Source organism: Drosophila guanche, unplaced genomic scaffold (assembly GCF_900245975.1).
Source record: "Drosophila guanche unplaced genomic scaffold, DGUA_6, whole genome shotgun sequence".
Taxonomy (NCBI): Eukaryota; Metazoa; Arthropoda; class Insecta; order Diptera; family Drosophilidae; genus Drosophila; species Drosophila guanche.
In genome coordinates, this window is record NW_022995773.1 from 169,914 (window position 1) to 197,848 (window position 27,935).

General features: G+C 39.0%; 1 protein-coding gene and 1 long non-coding RNA gene across 2 annotated transcripts; one reads left to right on the plus strand and one right to left on the minus strand.

Moving 5' to 3' along the window:
- The first annotated feature begins 270 nt into the window (after positions 1–270).
- On the plus strand, positions 271–26,563 carry LOC117591322 (homeobox protein orthopedia). The gene is made up of 6 exons (XM_034284530.1): positions 271–1,393; positions 17,649–17,827; positions 19,456–19,563; positions 24,682–24,858; positions 24,963–25,068; positions 26,010–26,563. The coding sequence occupies exons 1-6, from the start codon at positions 997–999 to the stop codon at positions 26,114–26,116; spliced, it is 1,074 nt and encodes a 357-aa protein (XP_034140421.1). The 5' UTR covers positions 271–996; the 3' UTR covers positions 26,117–26,563.
- On the minus strand, positions 5,266–15,458 carry LOC117591323. The gene is made up of 3 exons (XR_004574384.1): positions 15,291–15,458; positions 10,576–10,578; positions 5,266–5,303 (listed from the first exon to the last, which is right to left on the minus strand). It is a non-coding gene; the product is annotated as an uncharacterized LOC117591323 (long non-coding RNA).
- Positions 26,564–27,935: the final 1,372 nt, after the last annotated feature.

Sequence of the window (27,935 nt, forward strand, 5' to 3'; positions counted from 1 at the left end):
AACCAAATTTACACGGTGGCTCTGTCCACGATCTATGTACATACGTACGGTACACGTGTCACCCACAAGAAGGAAAACTTTACCGTCGGCTTTTTTTTTTTTTTTTATGTGTCCTATAGTTTTTATAAGTGCTCCCACTATAACAGAAAAAGCAACAACAAAATAGGTGTTGACTTGAGTGGGATTATAATTGATGTGCAATAAATCGAAAAATCAGCTTCAGCGTAATCAGCTTCAGGGCGATCTCCAGCCCCACAATCTACACTTTTCCCCTCTTTTTTTCACGCCACGAAACCGCGTTCGTCGCGAGACAGCTTTCAGTTGGATTATTCAATTGACTTTTTCAAAACGTATATCGATACGCAGCGGTTTTACGCCGGCCACAAGTTGGATTTCAAACATCAAAGTTGTGCCGGCGGCCCTGGTTCCGGTGGTGGTAGTGGTGGCGCTGCTGGAGGAGTTGTCGTCGGCGGCAATACCAACTCAGCCACCCAACATCAGCAATTAGTAATCAGCAGCGGCAACAGCGCAAGCAACGGCAGTAGTAACAGTTCGGCCCTGTCGCTGACTCACAACCACCCGCACGTCCACAGCAATCACGCCCACACTCACGGACAATCCCTAGCGATCACACACGGACATCACGCCCTGTTGCCGTCGGTATCCGTTTCGGTTCCCCAGCAACAACAGTCGCAACAGCTACCGACAGGATTGGGAGCCGCAGCACCCCTGCTGCAGCATCAGCAGCAGCATAGTCAACAACAGCTGATCAACAGCGGAGTCTCCGTTGGACCGACTCTGTTGATCGGCAACGGACCGAGCTCATCCGGAACGGGATCAGGATCAGCCGCAGTCGCCTCGATACCACAAGTGGCGCCACACAGCCTTGGTCTCAGTCCGCAGTCCAGCGCTGACTCGCAGCAGTTTAACATTTTCCCAGCGATCTTCAGTCGGCAACTAAACTTCTCATCGGGAGGGCAGACAGGCAAGCTGAGCATGGATGAACTTCGCCCAAATCTGGTAGGCGGGTTATTGGGCCTGCAGCAGGGGTTGCTCGAGGATCATGCCAGTATGCAGCATGGAGCCGTCCAGGATTCCAAATTTATGTCGTTCCAGGACCAGCGGTTAATGGGTATCGGCGGCTCCCATGAAAACCGTCTGCTCAGCCTCGCCACGTCAGTACAGGACACGCGTTCGCCCATCACAACACTGGACAAATCGTCCACGTCCTCATTAAACCACCAAAGGAAGTGCAGCAGTACGCCAGAGGACTTCAGTGCCCTATACTCTGGCCTACCCACACCTGGAATGGACTCATCCTCGCATCATCACACTCCAGCCCACACGCCACCCTCACGACTCTCCGACCACACAATATCGGGTGAGTGTTTCTGTAGGTGTCCACTAATTCCCTCCATATGTAGCCACATAATTGCCTAATGGACTTTGCCATACAATTATCGTTTAACACCCGAAACCCTATGCCTTCAGCTTTATCCTTACTTTTGCTATTGCCTATTCCTTTGTCTTTGTCCTTATACCTATGGTTAATTTTGGTTTACTGTTACCCAGCACTCTTAATCCTTTTGTTCCGGGCGTATAGCCTTAACTCACCGGTTGACTCATGGCCCACAATTTCAGATGTACATTCGGCTGACCCGTTTCGTAGTTTCGCACAGAGCTTCAGTCATACGCAGGATTAATATTGATCAAATCGATTTACTCTGTGAATTTAAGAAATGGGGAATTGTGCGAATATAAACATGCAGTCGATTGAAAAAATTGTAGACCTGGTTTACATGATTTTTAACTCAATGTTTTTGGAAGTTCCTAAGCTAAGCCCACATTTACTTACTTATGTACATATGTATGTCTCTTTTATTTAGTCCAATATCCTACAAAAGTCTCTTATGTTAAGGCCATTAAAAAAAAATCGACTATAATCATATTTAAAGTGTTTCTGCAATACCAAATACGTCGATTTAAATTGTTTAATTCTTATGTTGAATATTTCATTTGTTTATTTGTTTTAGTAATTTAATTATACCCGGTACTCGAAGAGTAAATTGTATTTGTGGGGAATAACGGTTTTATGTAACGCACAGAAGAAAACGTTTCCGACCCCATAAAGTATATATTCTTGATCAGCATCAATAGACGAGTCGATAGAGCCATGTCTGTCCGTCTTGTTTGTCGGCTAGTTCTCAGAGACTATAAGAGCTAGAGCCACCAAATTTTGCATCCAGACTGCTCTATGCTCACACTGAAACCAGTGTATTTAAAGAATTAGCCCCGCCCCCTTCCGCCCCCGCAAAAGACCGAAAACCTCACAAAGCAACAATTTTAAAGATAATTCGTAGGGAAGGACAATATCTATCAGATCACCGAATTGGTATCCGATTGGATCATTATTATAGCCAGAATGAAGAAACTAATTTGCAGTGGCCGAACCCACCCCGTCCCGCAGCATATATATTTTTTTTTTGCACATTCTCTCATTCACACTCTGCTTCGCGCAGACACCTCTGCCGCGTCTCTACCCTGACTCTGTAGACCCTCCTAGGGGAGGGTCGCGAGCTAAAGGAGCGTGTTTGCGTGAGTAGTGTTGTTGATGTAGATGTCAGATGAAGAAAAAAATTTAAAATTTGACAAATAACCGCTAAATTGCAGATGTAGTACTGAGTGCCGGGTATAAAAGTTGTGACGCGTAAGAAGCGTCTCACACGTCCCTTCTCGTTAGTTGTAAGTTTTGTTGAATGAAGTCTTTTGTGGTGTGTACACATACTCGAACGAGTAGTGGCCTGAGTAGTCCATAAGTTTTCCCTGTCATCGCACATTTAGGCGTTACGTTATATTCGTATGAAAACAAAAAAATATATAGTGAAAAACTTTAATTTAAGAAATAATATTTTCTATTTGAAATGTAATTGTCTAACTCTTTAATATAGAGTCTATATTCACCAAAAAAACAGCAGTTTGAAATTGGGAGTACGTATGTAGTTATTAAATGTAAAAACCTTTCTAGTTTTTTTGTATCGTTAAAAGAGCTGTACTCTCCGCAGACCTGTATAGTTTTGATTGTTAAAAACCAAGGAATTTCTGGTACCGTGCTACATGACCCGTGCGTTTCATTTAATTTTAAAAAATATACAAATCATATTTTTGTGAAATTATAGCAAATTTAAAAAGAGACATAAATTAACCATATTAATCGGAACTTCTCATTAATATATTGTATCAACTTTCGATGACATCTTATTTTGAATCGGTCGCCCCGAAAACCACTTGCGCATGGTCCTGTGCGAATGGCTTTGTTTTTTTGAACAAATCTCGAGAACGAATGGTTGAACGAAATCAACATTAGCACCAGTTTAAAGGTCGTCTGGAGGTGTATCATAATCGAAAAATATTAGTTTAAATCCGTGTGGTTTTGACCGATACACTATGGGTAAAAAGTCAGATTTTTTTGGCATTACTCCAAAAAATAAAGCTAGACGTCTACAAATTGGCATTATTGTTCGTTAGACTACAGTAGAATTTCGGAACCCCATACCCATACCCGGAACCCATTCTCGTCGTATTTATTATATATAAAAGATTACAACATTATAGAAATTTAAAAAATATATTTGATTGACTGATTAATAGATTGACTGGTTAAATGTAACTTGATTGGGATCGCTCCAAAGTGCAATAAGCAATAAATTGGATAATTTTATTTTAAATGGTATTATTTCATCTTTAGTTTGTCAGTTTTCGTCAATACTGGCTAAAGTACAACATTTTATTGCGTCTGCTTCACGATTGTTGTTGCTCCAGACCTCCAGCAGAGCAGCGCGAGTAAACTCATAAGCATCTGCAAAATTTAAAATATTCCGAATAGGGGAAAAACGGGCAACAGGCATTAACACCACATGATTCTTTAATAATTGGTTAATAAAATGTAACTTAAACCTTTGTGAAGTGGTGTGCTGAACAAAATTTGTATTCCACAGAACACACGTGCAATTTTTAGTACAAAGCTAAAAATATACATGGACAAAACTTTGAACAATTCAATTAGTACACACAACTATCAAAAAAACGAGAAGGGACGTGTGAGACGCTTCTTACGCGTCACAACTTTTATACCCGGCACTCAGGACTACATCTAGATGTAGAAGACATCGCCAACCACTAGATATCGTTCACATTACAGAACACGTAGTAAAAAGCCTACTAAATAAAATGCATCAAACAAATTGGATCAGTTAATATTTTCCAATATATGAGATATTTAAAACAGCAATAAAATTGGTACTTTTTCCCTGCACATTCTGTCCTATAATGACCGCTAGGTTTCACAGCAGATTTTTCGAAAGTGGCGCCATCTATGAAATTTTCTGGTACGCAACTTTCATGGTCACTCTTTTTCTAATACAGAACCTATTACATGTATGTTCTATAGCAACAAACTTCTGTCAGTATGTCGTAAATGCAACAATTCAATAGCTTAATGCTAAAAATTCATTTTACTTATATTTATATTATTTAATATTATATATATAATATATTATATATAATATAATATTTAATATACAAAATATTTATTGCTCCCGGCCATAAGCCCTTTGCGCTAATTTGGCGTAAACAGCCAACAAAACTGGTCATTGGGACAATAGTGCATCTGCACCTCAGCGGTGTTTTGTGAAGTTTTAAATTTTTTCTTCATCTGTCATCTACATCTACAACACTTCTCACACCAACACGCTCGCCGCCCTTCCCTAGACCCACATACTGCTGACTTGCGGCAAAGGCAGAGTCAGCGCCCTCACACAAAAAAAAAACAAATATAAGCTGCGGGACGGGGTGGGTTAAAAGTCGGAAGAGTCAGCGACAGGGGGAGGGCAGAGGCAGGGGCCGAGTGAAGCAGAAGCAGAGTGTGAATGAGAGAATGTAAAAAGAACAACAAAAGCTGCGGGACAGGGTAGGTTTAGCCACTGGAAATTAATTTCTCCATTGTGGCTATAATAATGATCCAATCGGATCCCAATTTGGTGATCTGATAGATATGGCCCGATATTTTTAGTTTTCTTTTATCTTCAAAATTGTAGGTGTGGTAGGTTTTCGCCCTTTTGCCGGGGCGGAGGGGGGCGTGGCCCATTTTTGAAATACACTGGTTTCAGTGTGAGCATACAGCAGTCCGGAGCCAAAATTTGGTGGCTCTAGCTCTTATAGTCTCAGAGAACGAGCCGACAAACAAGACGGACAGACAGACATGGCTCTATCGACTCGGCTATTGATGCTGATCAAGAATATATATACTTTAGGGGGTCGGAAACGCTTCCGGTTGTAACGGACAACAACAACATAAAGATATGACCCAGCCCGGGTGCGACCCCGCCACAACCGCACCGCCAACAACAATAAATAAATTAAAATAAATACGCCACCTGAAGACATCAACACCCACATATATTTATCACCCATATTAATGTAAACATTTAAATGTAGTTGGGGGAAAGGGGACCACAGCGGCGAAATGGAGATCGGCCGCTGCACTTGAAAAGGAGATTTGTTGTTGTTCTGCGTCGGAGAGATGATTGTCCGTGAAGTGTAGAGTAAAGTCCGTTGGTTTGTGTTTGAATAATCGGTTGTTGGTTCGAGATGTCCAAACAGTTGGTTTGTTGTGCGACCTGGGGGCCTGGGAAGAACCCAGCCCTGAACGGACTGGCTAGCCGGCCTTGCCCCAACATAACGGTTGTATGTAACGAACAGAAGGAAACGTTTCCGACCCCATAACGTATATATATTATTAATCAGCATCGGCTCGGCTCGATAGAGCTATGTCTGTCTGTCCGTCCGGCCTTATGAGCGCCTGGATCTCAGAGACTATGAAAGCTAGAGCCACCAATTTTTGCATCCAGACTGCTGTATGCTCACACTGTTCCGCCCCCGCAAAAGGGCGATAACGTCCCAAACCTACAATTTTGAAGATAAAAGAAAACTAAAACATTCCGTAGGGAATAACCATATCTATCAGATCACCAAATTGGGATCCGATTGAAACATTATTATAGCCATAATGAAGAAATTAGTTTGCAGTGGCTAAACCCACCCTGTCCAGCAGCTTTTGTTGTTTTTTTCACATTCTCTCATTCACACACTGCTTCTGCAGTGTGCGACCTCTGCCGCGGTTCTGCCGCTAACGTGGATCTGTAGTGGGCGGCTCTAGGGGAGGGGGGGCGAGCGAAAATAGTGTGTTGGCGTAAGAAGTTATGTAGATGTAGATGTAAATGTGTGATGTAGAAAAAATTTAAAATGTCAAATGTAAAATTCGAAAAAATACAATATGGTACAGGTACACTGACTGAGTGACGGATATAAAAGTTGTGACGCGTAAGATGCGTCTCACACGTCCCTTCTCGCTTTTTTGTTTGTTTTAAGTTTCAAACTGCCACTGAAGTAAGCATCATGGTGAAATTACTAATAGGTGACGTCGTCAACTGAGTGGAGGACCACCTGCTTATTCACCACGCTTGCTCGGCCCTCAGTGAGGCAAGCGCTAGAGAGAGATAGCAAACGTGTTACGTTCTGCACTCTTCGTTTTTATTGTTTCTGCTGACAGCAAAGTAAAGAAATAGCAAAACAAATTTTACAGACATGTTTTTTTCCAAAAAAGATTTAATTGAATAAAGATTCAATTACATTCACATTACATTACACATCCAAAAGAAAAATGTAGTTGCATGCATATTTCATTTTCTTCCGCTTGAAGAAAAAGGAAAAAGAAGAAGACAATGAAAACATAGTGCGCTACACAACGTCGACGTTTGGCAAACGACTGACAAGCTGGTGGGCCTCGAATGAGAAGGCACTGTGGTGAATCCGTCACCTTTTTAATAGTAATTTCACCATGGTAAGCATTTTAACAAAACACAGTTAATTCGTATGCCTGTGTTAGTTAAGTTCCACGCACAAACGAAATATATAGAAAATTCCCGGAAAGAATTTTTCACTGTTCTGGAGACAGGCCTTTAAAGCTAAAATGAATTAATTCGGGGTTTTCTTCTATTTTCTTAATACACTACTCGACACGATTTTGCGTGTGGGTCTAGGGAATGGGGTCGAGCTAAAGGAGCGTGTTGGTGTGAGAAGTGTTGTAGATGTAGATGACAGATGACAGATGAAGAAAAAATGTAAAATTTGACAAAAACCCCGCTAAGGTGCAGATATAGTACTGAGTATACCGGGTTTATACCGGCTATAAAAGTTGTGACGCGTAAGAAGGGTCTCACACGTACTTTCTCGTTTTTTAAGAATTTTTAGAATCTTGTTAATTTGTTAGAGGTATCACTCCTTTTTTTACGCAACGTAAGTATCTTACTTCTGGTTGTACCTAGCTATTCTATGAAGCTGATGAACGCATCTATAATTTGTACCCAAACACTTTGTGGTTTTAGCTTACCCTTTGAAAAATATTAAGCTATGAAATGCAAAAATGTTGATTTTTGTGAGGTATTTTTTACGAAATTTTGACTTCAAAAACTCTGGAAAAGTAAAAAATCATTTGTCCACTATTTGTTTATGAACAGATGCATCATTTTGGAGTCGTTTGAGGTATTGCTAGTCAAAATTTATGGAGAGACGGCTGAGCTAATTATTCAAGCTCAGTCTATCAGAAAAAGTCGGTTTGGTTCGAAGAGGAAAAAAAGGTGGATTTTGTCTAGTTGTGTCATCACTAATCCCGTGTTAGTATACTACCCTCAATATGCCCTCCTAAGCGACAGCACGCCAAATAACGGAAATGAAGATGAAAACGAAGCACTGGACATGATAACTGAAGATAGCTTAACTGAATCTGCCAAGCCGCCACCTATATTCTTATCTGAAGTCAGTGATATAAAAGGAATGCTAGTTTACCTCGAGACTACAATTAAAAAAGAGCTTTTCTTTTATAAAGTACAACGCGATGGTCATGTGAGAGTTATGGTAAAGTCTATTGAAGAATACAGGAAACTTGTTAAAACTCTTACTAAAGATTCTGTCAAATTTCACACATACCAACTTAAACATGAGAGGGCATTCAGAGTTGTTATTAAGAATTTGCACTTCTCAACGGATATCGAATTAATCAAACAAGATGTGGAGTCCAAAGGTCACGCTGTTAGAAACATTAGTAATATTAAAAGTCGTGTAACCAAAGAGCCATTGCAACGAAGATCATGCTGCTAGTTACAAAGGGTGTAAAGTCTATCAGGATCTTATATCAAAAAAAATAATAAGCGGACGCAACCACCAGAGAAACACCAAAGATGACAAAAATAAAAATGACCATGGTACATATCAATCATTTGCTCCGTCTAATAATTCGACCCAACAACCCAAAGATTACCAATCATACGCTCAAGTTGCTGCAGGAAATAGTAACTCGAACAAGTCTCTAGAAAGAATAGAACAGCTTCTAGAAAAACAATCTCAACTTACCAATAATTTACTTAACATGATAATGTTACTTGTAAATAAGCTATGCAAATAAATCTAAACTTAGGAATATGGAATGCCAATGGGCTTTCCAACCATGTAAATGAAATAGCTTTATTTTTAAAAACGAATGCCATTGACGTCATGCTTATTTCAGAAACACACTTCACTAGCAAATCTTTTTTTAAAGTTACTGGATACGACACAGTAAGAGCTGACCATCCATCAGATAGAGCTCATGGAGGTGCTGCAATTCTTGTCAAGCAGGGCCTTAAATTTCAAATCATGGACAGTACTAGGGAAAACGCTATGCAAGCTGCCACAATTCAGATAAAATGTATGCACGCAGATGTATCAATAACAGCGATTTATCTCCCACCAAGATTCACAATAAAAGAACTCGATTTCAAAAACTNATATAACGCGATTCTCAGACTAGACCACTTTCCAAGTCAATGGAAATGTGCAGAGATCGTTATGATCCTAAAACCAAACAAAATAGAAACGGAATTGACATCATACCGTCCCATTAGTCTGTTGACAATTTTCTCGAAAGTGTTTGAAAAAATACTATTGAAGAGAATGTTACCAATTTTAGACGAACTTTCCATCATTCCTGAATACCAATTCGGATTCAGGAGGGGTCACGGGACCCCTGAGCAATGTCACAGGGTTATTAATGATATAGTTTCGGCATTTGAAAACAAAAAATACTGCACTGCTGCATTTCTTGATGTTCAACAAGCGTTCGATCGAGTCTGGCACAAAGGTTTGTTGTACAAGATAAAGAAATGGCTACCTGCTCCGTACTATTTATTAATCAAATCATATCTGGCTAGAAGATGCTTTTACGTGCAGCAGAAAACCGATAGTTCATCACTACTTCTCATCAACTCAGGCGTCCCACAAGGAAGCGTATTGGGACCAATTCTCTACACCCTATATACGGCCGACATGCCAGTTACAAACAACTGCACTGTTGCAACATATGCTGATGATACAGCCGTTTTAGCCACAAGCACATCTATAAATGAAGCTTCTGAACTCCTGCAGAGTGAGCTAAGCCTAATTGAAGACTGGTTCCTTCGATGGAAAATTGGAATAAACTCCCTGAAATCCGTCCAAATAACGTTTTCATTAAGACCAGGTAACTGCCCAAATGTTACACTTAACGGCTCACCAATTCCACAAAGTACCTGTGTGAAGTATCTCGGCTTGCATCTCGACCGCAGATTAACATGGAAAAACCACATTAAAGCAAAATGTCAACAACTTAGACTTAAAACACTAAAAATGTCCTGGCTGATAAGTCGAAAATCAGAAACCACTTTGGAAAACAAAATNTAATTATACAATTTACTTATTGTTTAAAAACAGATTGTAAATATAAAGAGAGAGAAAAAAAAAAAAAAAAAAAAAAAAAAAAAAAAAAAAAAAAAAAAAAAAAAAAAAAAAAAAAAAAGTATACTACCGTATTCCTACCTACTACCGAAACCATTATTTTGCATGAAATTGGTGATTCTTTTTAGCATTCCACCGAAAAGTTTGCGCAAGCCTTCACAGAAATCTCATGCCAAGTGTTTTGGCAAAATTCATGCATTCTTGGAAATTTTATAAACGCATTTTAACCAATTCGACGCTTTATGTCTTCCCACAGGTTTTAAATTCGATTTGAGTGAGAAAACTGACTTGGCTAACTCATAGCGTTCACCTTGTTTTGTATAATCCTTTCATTGATCAGTCTTGAGTTGTCCTTTTGAAAGTCAAATTTCAATTGCATGTTTTCCTTAGCACATGGTTTTATAATGTCAGTCAATAAGTTTTAAACCCCGAATACAACCGCCTCCATTCATAAACTATTTACTCTATGTGCCGGACGTCGAATTTGTTGCCTTTGGTGAGTCGTAAATGTGTCCTGAAGTCATTACTAAAATGATTTATGTTTTTATCGTCACTCCATAAGATATTATTTTACTTTTAAGAACCTGGTTCAGACCATGCATCATGAAATTCGGAAAATGTTTGCCTCATCTAAACATTTTTTTCTAGGAGTATGGGAACTTTTTTGACTATACGTCTTGGTAAATCTGAATATTGTTGTCTACTAAGAACTATCTTAGATAATATTTTATTTTCAATTCAAGTGAAAACTGCCTTGGAAGATTTGCACCTGTAAGACTGACTTTCGGGTATCCGTTGTTTAGTGAAGATTTCTTCTTTCATTCTCAATTCAATGGCAATTTAAATAAACCATGATGCTCTTCCTAGACTTTTCTTAATTTTCTGAAGAGTTTCCCCGTTTTTTTGAAAATACATGGCACTTTTTAGACAGTACAATCCTTTTTTTGGCCTAGCTAAAGAACTTTTTTAAGTCTCATGTACTTAAATATGCAAGGAGTCATTAAAAATCAGCAATCCTTTTACCAAATCCTGTTCATGTCCTTAAAATGTTTAAAAATACATCTAGTGTACTTATTATTTTGACCAGGCCAAATAGCCCCCTCCAGAAAAAATCGAAGCTTAGAATATCTAAATAGCCCCATCCAGAACAAACTTATGCTCAGAATCTATTAAAGATGCTTAGATAATATTTAATTTTCAATTCAAGTGAAAACTGCCTTGGAAGATATGCACCTGTAAGACTGACTTTCGGGTATCCGTTGTTTAGTGAAGATTTCTTCTTTCATTCTCAACTTTAATTTGGGATTTAAATGATTTACAAAACGGCAATCTTAAAAAATATAATCAATTTTTGGCTGCAATGCATTCAAACACATTTGAGATATTTTATAAAAAATCGGCTATGTACATACTTACTTTTTGGCCAGTAGTGTAAGTATATGAGAATTCTCTACGGAACTGCGATATTTCGTATCTTCACAATTTTGGATGCCACATATTTTCGACCTCAGAGAACTAGACGGCAACCAAGAAAGACAGACATAAACTCGGCTATTGATGCTGAATACACTTACATACATACATATGTATGTATGTATATACCGGGTCGGAAACGTTTCCTTCTGACGACAACCAAGAAAGATAGACATAAACTCGGCTATTGATGCTGATCGAGAGTATATGTATTTACATACATATATACACTTACATACATACATATGTATGTATGTATATATCGGGTCGGAAACGTTTCCTTCTGTGCGTTGCATATGTTCATCCCCTTCGAGCAAAAATCTAATTTACACCTTGAACTCTTCAAATACCGGGTATAAAAATAGATCGGTAGACGAGATAGTTGAAATAAAAAACATCCCTTTTTTAGGAGGTAATATTTAAAGATCTTGTTTTGGTAGCTTTTCACATAAAAGCTCATGAAATGATATGTTCATCTAAAGTAACTTTTCGGTGGACTATTACTTGGGGATCCACTTTTATAAAATTAATATCTTTATTCTGTCAGGCAGACATTTAGGCAACCACAATTTTTTTGGGTTTTTTATTGGTACTTCTGTTTTGTCCTATCACACCCCATGCAACAAAATTGAATTCTTCTTTTACTCTTCAAATTTCAAAAATACTCTTGAAACAGATTTTTATACCCGGTACTCGAAGAGTAAATAGTGTATATTGTATTTGTGCGAATAACGGTTGTATGTAACGCGCAGAAGGAAACGTTTCCGACCCCATAAAGTATATATATTCTTGATCAGCATCAATAGCCGAGTCTATGTCTGTCTGTCTGTCTGTCCGTCCGTCTTTTTGAGCGCCTGGATCTCAGAGACTATAAAAGCTAGAGCCAATAGAAACCAAATTTTGCATCCAGACTTCCGTATGCTCACACTGTTACAAGTGTATTTAAAAAATTAGCCCCGCCCCCTTCCGCCACCGCAAAAGGGCGAAAACCTACAAAAGCTACAATTTTGAAGATAAAAGAAAACTAAAAACGCCATTCTGTAGGGAATGGCCATATCTATCAGATCACAAAATTGGGATCATTATTATTTGGATTGGATTGGATCATTATTATGGCCACAATGAAGAAATTAATTTGCAGTGGCTACACCCACCCTGTCCCGACTGACCCATGACTGCAGTGTGTTGCTCTAGGGAAGAGTGGCGCGCTAAAGTAGCGTGTTGGCGTGAGAAGTGTTGTAGATGTAGATGACAGATGAAAAATAACGATAAGGTACAGATGTAGTACTGAGTGCCGGGTATAAAAGTTGTGACGCTTAAGAAGCGTCTTACACCTCCCTTCTCGTTTCTGTTATTTTCGGGTCTGGAAAGAATTACATTAACTGTAAAAGAATGAATTTTTATAACCGGTACTCGAAGAGTAAATGGGTTTAATTGTATTAGTAGGAAAAAATGTAACACACAGAAGGAAGCGTTTCCGACCCCACAAAGTATATACATATATTCTTGATCAGCATCAATAGCCGATTCTATATAGCCATGTCTGTCTGTCCATCCGTCCCTATGAGCGCCTGGTACTTTTTTTTTACTATGTGTCTGAACGTTGATATGCAATGACTGCACCATCAAGTGGCCCATGCGACACCAAGCCAAAGCCTGTTACGCGCGGAACCCAACAGAACGCAGCCCTCCTCCCGCCCAACCGACCGAGGGAAAGATAGATGTTAGGCTAATATTCGAGGAAAATTTGAGCTAAACACAACTAGACTAGAGCTACTATAGCTAAGCAAGCAAAAATTACCAAAATCAGAAACAAGACAAAACTAAAATGAAACTAACTACGGAAGAGGTAGGCTAGTATAAGAGATTTAAGAAGAGGAAGGGAGTTAGTTGAGGATATAATGTGGTAGAGGGAATTAAAATCCGAGCATAAAACCCTAATGGGTTCGTGTGAGGCATAATTCGATCTACATAGTGGAAGGAACAAAGGAATATAGTTTCTAGTGGGTCTAATGGGAATGGTAAAGTTTATGCGGCTCAACAATTCAGGGCTGTCTACATCCCCCTTGATCAAGTTGTGCATAAAAATTACACCAAGAATTTTTCTACGACTAACTAAGGATGGAAGGTTTATTAGAAGGAGTTTACTACGGTAGGATGGCAGTCTCACAGTTGCATCCAAGTTGAGGCCCCGTAGGGCAAATAATAAAAAGTTTTTCTGTACTGATTCAATACGGTCCTGATGTATGTTGTACTGGGGGCACCATACACATGAGTCGTATTCTAAAATCGGACGAACAAGCGAGATATAGAGAGTCTTCGTTATATAGGGGTCATCAAATTCCTTTGACCACCTCTTCATAAACCCAAGCACACCCATGGCTTTATTTACCATGGTAGAAATGTGTTCAGAAAACTTTAACTTGGGGTCTAGTTTAACACCTAGATCATCAACCAATGTAATTATCTCAAGAGAACTACCGCAGAGGGTGTTTCCTCGGTCCTTCCCCGACCTCGCTATTTTTCAGTAATGTAACGTGAAGCTCCGTAATTCAACATTGTATAAACGTGTCGTGGTACTGACTTTCGATAACTCTAGTCTAACGTTCGCTCTCACTTTACTTTACAGGAATATGACCTGTGTCTCAAATTGTAGTAGGCGTATCATAAGTACTCGAGAATTTGTTAATACGAAGGCAGGTAATTAATAAACAGTGTGAAAAGTAAGGGGCCTAAATGGCTACCCTGTGGTACTCCAGAAGTAACCATAACCGATAAAGATAGGGAGTTTTTGAAAAGAAAACTGAACACAGGTAGCCAGAAATCCATCTCAACAGATTGGGCGGAAACCCTAGAAGGTCGAGCTTTTGTGCAAGAAGAGAATGGTTTACAGAATCGAATGCCTTTCTGAAGTCAGTGTAAATAAAATCTGTATGCAAGTTACCTTGGAATCCTTTAATGACAAAGGAGGTCTCATCGACCATATGAGAGAGGGCAACCAAGTTTTACATCCAGATTTCTGTAAGCTCACACTGATACAAGTGAAAGTATTTCAATATCGTCCCGTCACCTTCCGCCCCCGCAAAGTGCGAAATCTGATGAATCCAACATTTTAAAGATAAGAGAAAACTAGAAACTAGAGAATGACCCTATCTATCAGATTACCGAATTGGGACAATTTCAATTAATATGCAGTGGCTACCCCCACCCCGTCCAGCAGCTTTGTTTATTTTTTGTTCACATTCTCTCATTCGACAATACTTCGTGCAGCGTGCTGCTTTAGGGGACGGGTGAGCTAAAAGATCGTCTTGGCGTGAGAAATTATGTAGATGTAGATGACATACAAAAGTAGACAAAATTTAAAGTGTAAAATCGAAAAAAACCATTATAGGGCAGATCTGTACTGAGTACCGGGTATAAAAGTTGTGAAGCGTAAGAAGCGTCTCACACGTCCCTCCTCATTTGAAAGTTGGTTATTGCGGACCATGGTGAAATTACTAGTAGGTGACGTTGTCACCACAGTGCTCCTCATTCGAGGAATACCAGCTTCTCAGTCGTTTGCCAAACGTTGACGAAAGAGGTTGTGCAGAGCACGATTTTTTCATTGTCTTCTTCTTCTTTTTCTTCATTGTTTACGAATGAAGACGTAGCGGAAGACAATGAAATATGCATGCAACTACTATTTTATTTTGGATGTTTTATTTTTATTTTTAGAAATAAACATGTCTGCAGCATATTGTTTGCTATGCCTATGTTATTAATTGTTTTGAGCTATTTCGTTTTATTTATTATTGAACATCTTTTCTTTGCTATCATCAGAAAACGTTTGCTATCTCTCTCTAGAGCTTGCCTCTCTGAGAGCTGAGAGAGCGTGGTGAATAAGCTGGTGATCCTCCACTCAGCTGATGACGTTACCTATCAGTAATTCCACCATGTTGCGGACAACGCTGTACATACAGTGGGGAGCAATGATGAGTACATGTTCACAATAACTGACTTTCGTCGCCCATAACTTCTAAACGCATAATGCAAACGTAACCAATTTGTTTGTAGATATAAATCACTTTATCCTTAACAAATAGTCAATCCCAGAAAAATACAAATGTGAAGCTTTTAAATAGCTAAAAAAAAAACGAAAAAAACTCTCATGTACTTATTTATGCACTTTTCGTTATTTTATATTTATACATTTTCTAATCAACAATATGCTCACGGAATTGACGGTAAATATATTTTTTTTATATTATAGTAATATTAACATCAAAATAAGACATTTCTCATGATAATCGATGCAGATTTCATGAATTTATTAAATAGTGCCTATGTTGTACCTGAGACAGAAGATACAATATCTAGAAAATTTAAATACTATTGTGTAGCAGCTCACTGAAAATGACCATACGACAGCTAAAACTGCTGAAAAACATGGCATTAGTCAATCGGTGGTGATCAGAGTGGAAAAGACGCGAAATGTTGGCCCGAAACAGCAAAGCCAAGGTCGCCCTAAGGCGCTAGCAGGCCCAAAAGCCACACCTATAATGTCGCAAATTTGTAACAAAGACTTTCTAAGTCCAAAGGATGCTCTTTTCGCATAAACCTATCAATGTTGGTCTTTATGGACTATTGGGGATTGCCTCTTTGTTACATACATACGCATGTACATATACATACATATACATACATAAATGACTAACATCATTAATGTTTATATTATAAATTAGGTTTAAGTTAAATACTTACATGCATATGTATGTATGTAGTTCCAAAACTGTGAATACTCACTTTCATAAAACCTGTCATAATAACGATCATTTTGCACATTGTAAAATTCATCATTAATTTAAAATGTTGGCTCATTCCTCGCTATTTTATTTCATTCATTGTGCACGGTCTCCAGGACAACTTAATCACCGATTCATGATAAATTTCTTGTGATCGTCCTGGCGAACACACATATTTAACGTTTTTGATGCAAGAATTCAAAGATCGGATGAAAGAAATTGATCGTGAAAAAAGTACGAGCAATTGAACTCCTGTCCGATCCATTGCTTTTGAGTCATATCGATAGCTCGATATATTGACAAAAGACAAAAAGAAATGTTTAAATTTGATATGACTACCGGCACGTGTTTACTAGGCCTCGAAACCCGATCGATGGAATGGATCGTGAACATGTGATCAAGTTGTCCTAGTGAACGCGCCCATTTACACGTTTCTGCCATCGATAGATGACTTTTATCTATGATGAAAGGAATGCATGTTCATATGTAATATGTATAATACTAATAACTGTAGCGTTAGGAATATTTACATACATATATGAAATAAACAACCAAAGAAACAAACAGGTGCACATGTATGTATGTACATATTTATTTATCTGTTACATTTCAAATTGAGGTTCGTTTCTCGTTGGAAAGCGATAAATGTACCATGTACCCCAATAGAGGAAATATACAAATTATGCAAATGCGGACATTTTTACGAAATTTTGACTTTAAAAACTCAGGAAAAGTCGAAAAAAAGTAAATCCAGTGTCCTTTATTTGTTTTGCATTATCTGGAACATATAAAGGTATTCAAAGATTGGTTCGATGTATCGGCGGAGATCATATGTGAATTAATTAGTGAGACGACATTCAAAATGTTCTACGTAGTTTACACCTTGTTAACGAGCTAAGCGAGCCCATTAAACGCCAATAGCAACAGGTCCGGGTCTACGTCATCGGTGTTCGGTCCAGTGGCCGGAGTCCTGTGACCCTACTATGACCTTTGCATGTTATTTACCGCCTTTTTGGTCATGGCATACGGAAGGCAACCGACATCAACAGAAGAAGCCCTCAGATCTAGGCAGTCGGAGTCCTGGGAGCTGGCACCCAGGCGTTCTACCTATATTAATGTGCTAGACATTTGCATAAATTATCCCACATTGCATATTCATGCGACCGTCATCATCGACGCTAGTGTCAACGTCAACGTGAACGACGTGACCCAAGCTCAAAACTTTGCACCTTTTTTCCTTTTCCGTAGTCAACCAGATACGACAGCGTCAGCATCTTGTGGCCGCAGCGCGGTTGCTGTTGTCTTTGGCAATTATGAAACATTTTTGGGTCAGAGGTCAGGGTCAGAGGTCAGGGGTCAGGAGTCAGATGGAGCTACTGGCCACCGCGCTGAGGTTAAACTTTTATGCATATTAAACTAATTTCGTTTCCGACCACCGTTTTTGGCCACCGGATTAGGATTCTAAATGTAGTTGACATTTTATAACATTAATTTACGCGCTCTCCTTTACGTGTGTGCTATTTTTCGCAGCGGAAGGTGCATTCAAGAAGCTTAAGCCGGAACCCAACAACGGGCTCTCAACAGTTTCCGCCGGCATTACTTCTCCCGGAACCGGATTATCAACGCTGAGTCAGCACGTTGGCCACACTCCAACCACAGCATCCTGCCCTACGCCAGCCAGGCGGAGACATCGAACCACATTCACACAGGTCAGAATTCATGGAACCCTTTTCACTCTGCCCCATCTTCCTTTCCATCCTACCTAAATTATACGTTTAATTCGATTTTGTTAGGTTACTCTTGTAGTTAAGACTTAAACTCTTCAGAAATACAAACAACATTAAAACGAATGTTCAGGTTTGAATAACTCAATCCTGTTTTTCCTGTTAATGTAGCTGATTATCGCTTATATGTACATACATACATATATGTACATATACTACTAGGGAAAGCTACTATGTATATACATACATATGAACATACGTAAGAAGAAAAATATATTTTTTTTCATTCTGTGTTAAACATTTAGACTCAAAATATGTTTGAAAATAAGCTCGCTCACTTAGCCACAAAATACAAGTACTTTTTACAAGAAACTCAGATTTACAGTGGAAGACCGAACTGCACTGAAGAAGAGGTTAAACATATATGTATATGTATGTATGTATATGTACTCGTATATCTCTAGACATATCTAACTAGAAATACATATGGATATGGAATTAAGCCAGTACACTTTTAGTGTAATTGCATCTGTAAGCCATACTCAAATACCCTTTCGCTTGCTTATCCAAAATGTTGCTAGTTGGACTAACAACGTAGATTAGACTAGTCTAGCGACAGTACCAATTAAATACAAAAAAGTAAAAAACTAGTTTATGGCGCTACCTGAGCTCAAATTCGAACAATTCAATTTACCCTTTTTGAAGCGCAATCGATAAAAAAAAAAGTTTTTTATTAAAAAAAAAAAGATATTTTGTAACATAGTGAAACCCATAGGGAAAATATGGGAAACTTTAGAATGCGGTGAATAGTGCACCTGCCCAAGAAATGTAGACCCGAATATGGTCGATATGCTTACATACATATGTACATGCACTGGAAGCGATATAGCTAGGCTAAGAGCTTGGCAATCCAATTAGGCTTGGGAGCAGCAGTAGATTTGATCGAACCTCAAAAAACCAAACCGACTTTTTCTGATAGATTTTGGTCATTGAACATTTTTTAAATATGATAAATTAAATTTTTATTAATAATTAACAAAAAAACGTTTTTTTGTATGCTTTTTTTAGATGTAGCGGTCCTTTTTTAACAAAGCTTAAGTATCTCACATATGGGTTCAAAGAACGTTATTATTCAGACAAGCTAATTGATGCAAATTAATATAAATTGAATCCAAACACTTTGTGGGAAAACAGTTCTGCCGTAGAAAAAATTAATATCATCTTACAATTTTTAAGCCCCAAAACTTTCAGAAAAATTGGGTTGGTTCCTTGAGGAAAAATCGTGTCGGGTAGCGTAATTTAGCTCCGTTGGCAAATTGAACTTTATACCCCATTAGCAAAAGGGTATAATTCGCATTCTCCTGCCGTTGCTTGAAAGCTTTTAAAAGCTTACCGAATAAAAATGGAGTTATCGAAAACAGTTATCTAAAATGTAAATCCTGATCACCACTCACCATCATTGACCAACCATTTATCGTTCTCGAAGTGAAAGGAATGCGAAACAAAAAAGAGCTTAAAGAAGCGTGGAAGAAATCCAATAAACACAAGTTATATCGAAACAATATCAGCTAGAACTGCACAACAAATGAGCCTAATTAAAAGCTTACTTTCAGGAACAATTAGCGGAACTGGAAGCAGCATTCGCCAAATCGCATTATCCGGACATTTACTGTCGCGAGGAGCTCGCGCGTACCACAAAGCTGAACGAGGCTCGGATTCAAGTGAGTAGTACCCTGAAATCAGCAATAACAGGTTCACCGTCTCTCCTTGAATGAAGCTAATTACTTATATTTCAACAGTTGTTGCTTTGAGAATTATAATTCGAATCGAAATCTGAAATAGAATCGGATTGAGAATTGTGCCCCAATGAAGATGATTATGAGGCTGATCTTAGTGTGCGATTATTCCAACTGACTGATTTCGGCCCACGCCTGGTGTTGCTCTTAAGTGCTTGTCCAAAACCCCTGGGGTTCTCAGCAACTTGCTCAGGACCTCCCCCTGTTTCAATCGGCTTGATTTGGTTTGGTTCGTTGCCTGCCCCTCTTCTGCTTGTCTTTCAAGTGCGCCGCGCCAATAATTAATTTATAGTTTATCAAGACTGCGAAATAAGTGAGTGCGGGGGGTGGCTACCAGTGATAAAGGGGTGGGTTCGTCCGGGGAATTTAAGTGTAGGGTATGAAGATTTTTGTTCATCGTCTCAAATTTATATGGATGTTTTTGTACTTAAATATCTCAAACTATCCACAGATTGTGGATCACAGATCCTCACAGAAGTGAGGCAAAACTTGGTTGCTTTAGCTCTTATGGTCTCTGAGAACTAGTCTCTCAGTTATAGTAAGTCAGTTTGTTATATCGACTGGGCTATTGCTACTCGTCAAGGATATATGTAAATATACATATGCTTTGTTTTATGGATGAATTAAAATGGATGAATTCAAAAAGCGTCGACTTTAAACTTACATATGTTTTCAAAATATATTAATATATATTAATGAATATTCTACCAAAAATATCGAGTCTTACGACAACTGTAAAAAAGCTGATTACAAATATATATACATATGCACCCTGGAATCTTAATCTACATCATTGTCCGTTGCCGCTACCCTTACCCCTTCTCATGTTCCAAACAACTGTTCACGATCAAATGACAAGCAAGTGCCAGATTCCGGACCCAGACACTGTGTGCCTATTAACAAAGAATAAACCATATTTTTTCTACAAATGTTCAAATATTTACACTGGAACGAGTCAATGCAACCCTCGTTCCCGCGCGACCGCAGCGCGATAATATGTGTTGCTTTCTCTTACTCCTTGACATCTTACTTCCCCGCTTTTGTGACATGCCTTGCTTGTCCCCTCGTGGAGAACTTCTGGTAATTTGACTAGTTCTCGACGTCGCTTCGCTTACAACCTAACTTTGGCACTCACTTAGCAGTCTACAACAACAAGAGAAGTAACACTAACAAAATTCATACCTACGGGTACATCATAATTTGCGTTGTTGTTGCTGAAAAGTTGTCGTTAATACATTTTTTTGAAAAACTTGAGGTTCATTCTGGATTGGCCTGCCATGGGGTCGTCTCGCTTGACGAAATTGGACTCGTGTACATCCATACATATGTATGTATGTAGGTATGGAGGAGGGTTGCCTGACAGTGAGCACTCCATTTGGTGGAGATGAAAGGGCGTTATATAGCACATCTGCCTGGAAAATCTGTCCAGCAAAACTGTTTCTCAATTTCAAATCTTTACTGAATGCAAAAAAATACCCCCTTTATCAAACACATTCGAATTTATATAGTTCGTATAATTTTTTTAATTTATCTTTAATTTTTAATTTTATTTCACCATTGTAAAGGCAGGTATCCAGCACCGCGAAATAAAAGCTTCCTGCCAAATTTCATATAAAAACGAAAAGGAACATGTGAGACGCTTCTTACGCGTCACAACTTTTATACTCGGCACTCAGCACTATATCTCCACCTTAGCGGTTATTTGTCAAGTTTTATATATTTTCTTCATCTGTCATCTACATCAACAACACTACTCACGCCAACACGCTCCATTAGCTCGCCACCCTCCCCAAGAGCCACACACTGCAGAGTCAGGGCAGAGACGCGGCAGAGACGTGAATGAAAGAATGTGAAAAGAACAACAAAAGCTGCGAAACAGGGTGGGTTTGGCCACTGCAAATTAATTTCTTCATTGTGGCCATAATAATGATCCAATCGGGTCCCAATTGGGTGATCTGATAGATATGGTCATTCCCTACGTAATGGCGTTTTTAGTTTTCTTTTATCTTCAAAACTGTAGGTTTAGGAGGTTTTCGCGTTTTTGCGGTGGCGGAAGGGGCGGGGCTAATTTTTGAAATACAATGGTTTCAGTGTGAGTATACAGCAGTCTGGAGTCAAAATTTGGTGGCTCTAGCTCTTGTAGTCTCTGAGAACTAGCCGACAAACAAGTCGGACAGACGGACGGACGGACAGACAGACATGGCTCAATCGACTCGGCTGTTGATGCTGATCAAGAATATATATATTTATAAGTATGGAAACGTTTCCTTCTGTGCGTTACATACAACCGTTATTCCCCACAAATACAATATACCCTATTTACACTTCGAGTACCGGGAAAAAAACTGAGCCAGAAATTTTTCGTTTGACTTTTCGTTTGTTGAGTATCCAGCAACGTAAACAAAAACCACAGATTCTTATCAATATATCTGAGAGACTGAGAGAACAGCTGTTGCACAGGCTAAATAAAATATATGGATGACAATTATTCCGGGGGCTAAAGGCTGGATACAAGCCGATATAGCGATAAGAATCTGTGGATTTCGTTAATGTTGCTTTATACTCAACAAACGCAAAGTCAAACGAAAAGTTTCCGGCTCAGTTTGTATACCCGGTACTCGCAGACTAAATAGAGTATATTGTATTTGTGCACAAAGTGAATGTATGTTACGCACAGAAGGAAACGTTTCCGACCTTATAAAGTGTATATAGTATTGATCAGCATCAATAGCCGAGCCGATAGAGCCATGTCTGTCTGCCCGTCTGTCCGTCTTGTTTGTCGGCTAGTTCTCAGAGACCATAAGAGATGGAGCAACCAAATGTTTCCTCCGGACTGCTGTATGCTTACACTGAAACCAGTGTAAGTATTTCAAAAACTAAACTTAGACTAAACTTCAAAGACTAAACTTAGAATGGAACCTTATATTCATGTAGTGAACCATAGATTAGCCTTTTCCAACCCATTCGGCGATTTTTCGATCAGTTTTTCTTCCGTGTTCTATGTCTATAGCAAGCGTAACTTCGAAAAAGGATTGCTCTCCTGGAGGGGCCATACAACATTTTTTTGATTTGTCACGTATATATTCAGGCATTAATTGCATATATTTTATAAGAAACCCCGGAACTTTGAAAAGCTTTTTAGAAAAAACGGGATTTTCTTTTTGCATGTTTGCCTTGTCCGATTATACGTTGAGTCTCAAGTCATGACATTGTTTTGGTTTTTCGATTAAAACTAACTGTTCTCACTAAAAGTATGACTTTTTGTTTATGATTTGGATAGGTAGCACTATAAAGATGTATAAAAACATTTGTACATATGTACAAATGCAGTATAAACCATGTACGTACATACATACATATACATAGCTATGTGTGCCATCAAATGGATCCCTAATTGAGTTACTCCGCCCACTCGCACTCTGCACACAAGTAACTAGAAATTTAATGGCAAATAGACATTCGGACAGGGAAGCAGTCAGACAACGCTTTTCATCCCTCGAGCAGTTGACGTAGTCTGGCAGTACCATCCACGGGCTCATGGTTAAGAGCATTATTTAGCAGCAGCACATTCGCATACACACAACATGAGCACAGCAAAGCAAAGAAGCATACATATGTACATACATACACACATACGATTACGCTCTGACTGGCATTTTTATGCTGGCAGCCAACCAAATGATACCGAACAAACAAACAAAGTGGCCACTGAAAACAACCCCTGAAACCAGGCAACGCCAGGACACACACCCATAAGCATATGTACACACGTACGTATATATGGATGTACATAAATATGTGTGCATGTATGCATTTATGTACATGTATACATACTTACATATGCGCATATACATATGTATATGCCTGGATGAACATATGTACATATGTATGTAGCCATGTAAAAAGATAATAACAATAATAAAATAAATGAAAAAAAAACGAAAAGATAGAATCATTTACCACCGTGATGCCCCGCATTCCACCCCCGCACTCAAGACAACATCCTGGACTTACTTCTGCCTCCTCGCTTCCCCGCTTTACCGTAATCACTTTTTCTTTCAATATAAGTAACTCAAAGCATGCTTAGCATGTTTCAAAATGTCGGACATTTTTTCACACCGCCCCTCAATCCCAAGCAATCATACAACCTCTATGGTATTACTGGTTGGACTCTAGGTAGAGGCACAGCTTTCATCTTAGCAATTTATTTTTTGCCGTTCAAGATAAGGACAGTGTACAACGGCTTCGTCAGGATGAGAACCATCTTTATTAATATATAAGCAGAGGAGTCGTCCCTTCTACCATCCCTGACAGAGGTACATAGAACCGGGCCCTCGGAGCAAATAGCACGCAAACTTGTTTTAAATTTCAATTTAGAAGATTTTTTTTTACTTAGAGAACGCCGACATCGTATCGAGCCAGGGCCAGGGAATTACTATTAGGGAACGTCGTCAGCTGAGTGGAGGAGCACCATCTTATTCACCACGCTCTCTCAGCTCTCAGAGAGGCAAGCGCTAGAGAGAGATAGCAAACGTTTATTAGTAATTTCACCATGATTTCACCCTGAGCTGGTGTTCCTGGTGAGAGGGCACTGTGGTGAATCCGTCACCTTGTTACTAATTTCACCATGCCTTAGCCGAAGCCATGGTAAAATTAGTAATAGGTGACGTCATCAGCTGAGTGGAGGACCACCAGGACCACCAGCATCAGAAGCAACATGAGCTGGTGGGCCTCGAATGAGAAGGTGAATCCGTCACCTATTACTAATTTCACCATGGCCGAAGCCAGAGGCAAAACATACATACAAACATATGTACGTAGAGATTCCTTTTCTTCATCGTCCATCACACACACATATACATACATTTGTATGTTGCATGCATACATGTATGTACAGTGTACACGAACCGCAGACTTACCCAAGATGTTTTGAAAGTGGAACGGGAAGGCAAGAAAATTGGGATGGAGGGACCAAAACTTGAAAATAAATTTACTTATGTGTGTACATATGTATATATTTTCATTACATGTTTCCATTCGCAGGTTTGGTTTCAAAATCGACGCGCCAAGTATCGCAAGCAGGAGAAACAGCTTCAGAAGGCATTGGCACCATCTGTAATCCCATCTTGCAACGGAATGATGCGAAATATTCAGGGCTATGGTGTTTCGCGCGGGTATCAGCCATATCCCCATCACAATACCATGAATCGGTATCCCCAGGTAGGCTAGAGGGAAATAACGCAAATAAAGCCGAACCATATCTGTACATATGTATATAAAACCATATTTAATGCCATACATATACATATATCTACATATTTCAGGATCTTTTCCAAATGGGCGCCTCTTCGTATCCGGGAATGACGCAACCGTTCTCAATGGCGCATAGCACAAACATGGGGTCTGTTGGCGTGCGTCAGGACTCGATGGGTAAGCTGGTTTCGAAGTATCTTTCTGTTCACTTATTGTACATACAAATGTATATATGTATATATGGTGTGTCTATTCAAAATAATCGACTGCTCTTGCCATTAAAAGAGAATGCTTTCACTTTCCTATCAGCGAACAAATTAACAGTAAACTAATATCAACAACAAGTAGTAGAGCAAAGCGGAAGCAAAGGAATGGTACAAAAATGTATGTACATACATGCATATGTATGTATGTATGTACATACAGTTTCCTAACAGGTTTGTTGCCCTGACCAATTCTCAAATCCAATTTTGAGGTTTAAGGCTGCTATCCAGCACCACAAAAACAAAAAATGTCTTCCAAACTTCATATAAAAACGAGAATGGACGTGTAAGACGCTTCTTACGCGTCACAACTTTTATACCGGGCACTTGTCACTTATTTGTCAAATTTTAAATTTTTTCTTCATCTGTCATCTATATCTACAATACTTCTTACATCAACACGCTCCTTTAGCTAGCCCCCCTTCCGTAGACCCACACACTGCAGACTCGCGGCACAGGCAGTGGCCGCACACAGCAGAAGCAGAGTGTGAATGAAAGAGAGTGTAGCCACTGCAAATTAATTTCTTCATTGTGGCTATAATAATGATCCAATCGGATCCCAATATGGTGATCCGATTGATAGGATCAATCAGTGCTCGGCACGGCCATATTCAAAGGGTATAGGACAAGGCGCTGCTGTTGCGCTGCCGCTCACGTAGACGCGAAATTGGGTGCTTTTACATGGCCGTAAAGATAGTTATTGCTGTGGCGAAAAGTCTACCCGGATATTAGCATCAGAAATCAATTTCCTTGTCTCACCCGCCCGCCGTCTCGACCCTTCTTAAATTGTCTATGGCAGCCACCACTAATTTGAAAATGATGAACGATTTTCTGATCTCTTTGCCCTTTTTTCAGGCATGTCCCCGGAAGATGAGTGGTACAACAAGAGTCTATCTGCTCTACGGATGAACTCGTCGCATCATCCGAACCTATCGGCACCAATGCTCCAATATCAGACATAATCGAAAACTTTTGACGACTTCTTTTAAAAGATCGCTCTACAGCCGCCCAATTGTTGGCGGTTGAAGTGCTGTGTTTTAAGGGCGAGTACGTCAAATGGTGTCCCGCAACACACGCATGTATCCGTGAATATTTCTGTATATATACATGCATATATGTATCTGTATATATATGTACATATATAGTCAAATACGAGATTATGACAGTCGGTAGATTCCCGGCTCGTATAGGCTTTGGAAAACAGATCCGCAAAGAAACCCGAGTCGAGCAGATCGCAGTTGGATCAAATTGCTCGGTTGCACTTCTAGCTCTATGCTAGACGTACTTGTAAGACTTGTTGATAAAATCCTGTTTTTTGTGCACCAAACGTCTTATAAGGCGAATAAGCCGATTTAGACTCGAAGATAAACATATAGAAATGGAGTATACCTATTTCAATAAGGAACTCGTCATAGGATTTAATTGAATTGTGTATTGAGATTTTAGCGTAAAAAATAAAAATAAAAGTGAATCAGAAATAAAAAAAAAAATATATATATTTAAACAATACATATTACCGATATCATTAAGCATGTTAAACTCTTCACAAACAGACAATTCTGGTCTGATCAAATTTACTACTGAGTCAAGGAGCAGTGCTCAAACTGAAGCTTGAACCTCCATTCTTTCAACGATTTTTAATTGCCTGCACACTACACACCACAATACACTAAATATAGAATACTCGCTCATGTAGCATACGATCATAGTATCCTCCACAGTAACCTACTGTACTATCATACGACTCGTGCTCCCTGCTGACCAAGGTAAGCGAAATATGACGCTCACGAAATCCAAACCAAGATATCATAAACAACTATGAAACTTTCGAGATATATTAAGATGTGTCGACTTAGTTAATCTAACGGTTTTTTTTAGCTAAAAAATGAACTAAAACGTTAAATTAAATTGTAATACTCAACTAAGCCTAAAACAGGAAACCAATTAAAATACATATATTATATATTGTATGTATGGATGTATGTATATTTAAATAAGAAGCCACAAAGCCAAAAGCAATTAAAAAAATAATTTTTAATAAATTATGCCAGACACACCATCAATGGAAATAATAAAAGTAATACAATAAAAAAAAAATCAATCGTGTAATCATTATTTTCTATACATGTACATATCAAACTCGTTCCATCTAAGAAGCCTACTTTCACTCATATTGCCTTTTTTGTCTTCAGACTTCAATCGTTAAAAATCAGCTACCGCCTTAACAAGGCGTGCTTGTAGCGTTTGTAAAAATTCGTAAGCAAGTAAAATCGACGTTGTTCTTCTCAAATATAAGAGCTCGTTTCACGAGCTGGGACTATGCGACTATGCTGGGAGTCAAATCTCTTCGAGCTCAACGTTGAGTTCAAGTAAAAGATACTTTTCAGTATCAAGAAAATAAGCATAAGGTAAATTGTTTACGCTTTAGATTGGTTCCGAACGTCCCACAGACACTGAAATAAAGTGGTGGGCACCTTAAGTTTTAAGCATGCTTTCACGAAGAAATCCTATATTATGAAGCCATGCTGCCTGAATTAAACGACTTCAGATATCGACAGAATTAGAACCGAGACGAGACGAGCAGCCTGCAGCCGAATTTTATGAAGAGAAGGAAGCCTGCACTCCAAATTCAGATTTAAGTACATACGACAGTATGATAGATATGTAGATTTTTAAATATGTTGGGGTATTTCTCGCCAGTATCATACAGTAGACATGCCCACATTACATCTCAGCTGAATTTTCCTGAAGATTTTTTGACAACGTCTGCAGCATTGTTTT

What these genes read in the sequence shown, in the direction of transcription:
- LOC117591322 (XM_034284530.1), top strand. Translation starts at nt 997, where the DNA reads ATGGATGAACTTCGCCCAAATCTGGTAGGCGGGTTATTGGGCCTGCAG. An exon ending in AATATCGGGTGAGTGTTTCT is followed by an intron (nt 1,394 to 17,648) that starts GTAGGTGTCCAC and finishes TATTTTTCGCAG; the next exon opens with CGGAAGGTGCATTCAAGAAG. An exon ending in ATCGAACCACATTCACACAG is followed by an intron (nt 17,828 to 19,455) that starts GTCAGAATTCAT and finishes GCTTACTTTCAG; the next exon opens with GAACAATTAGCGGAACTGGA.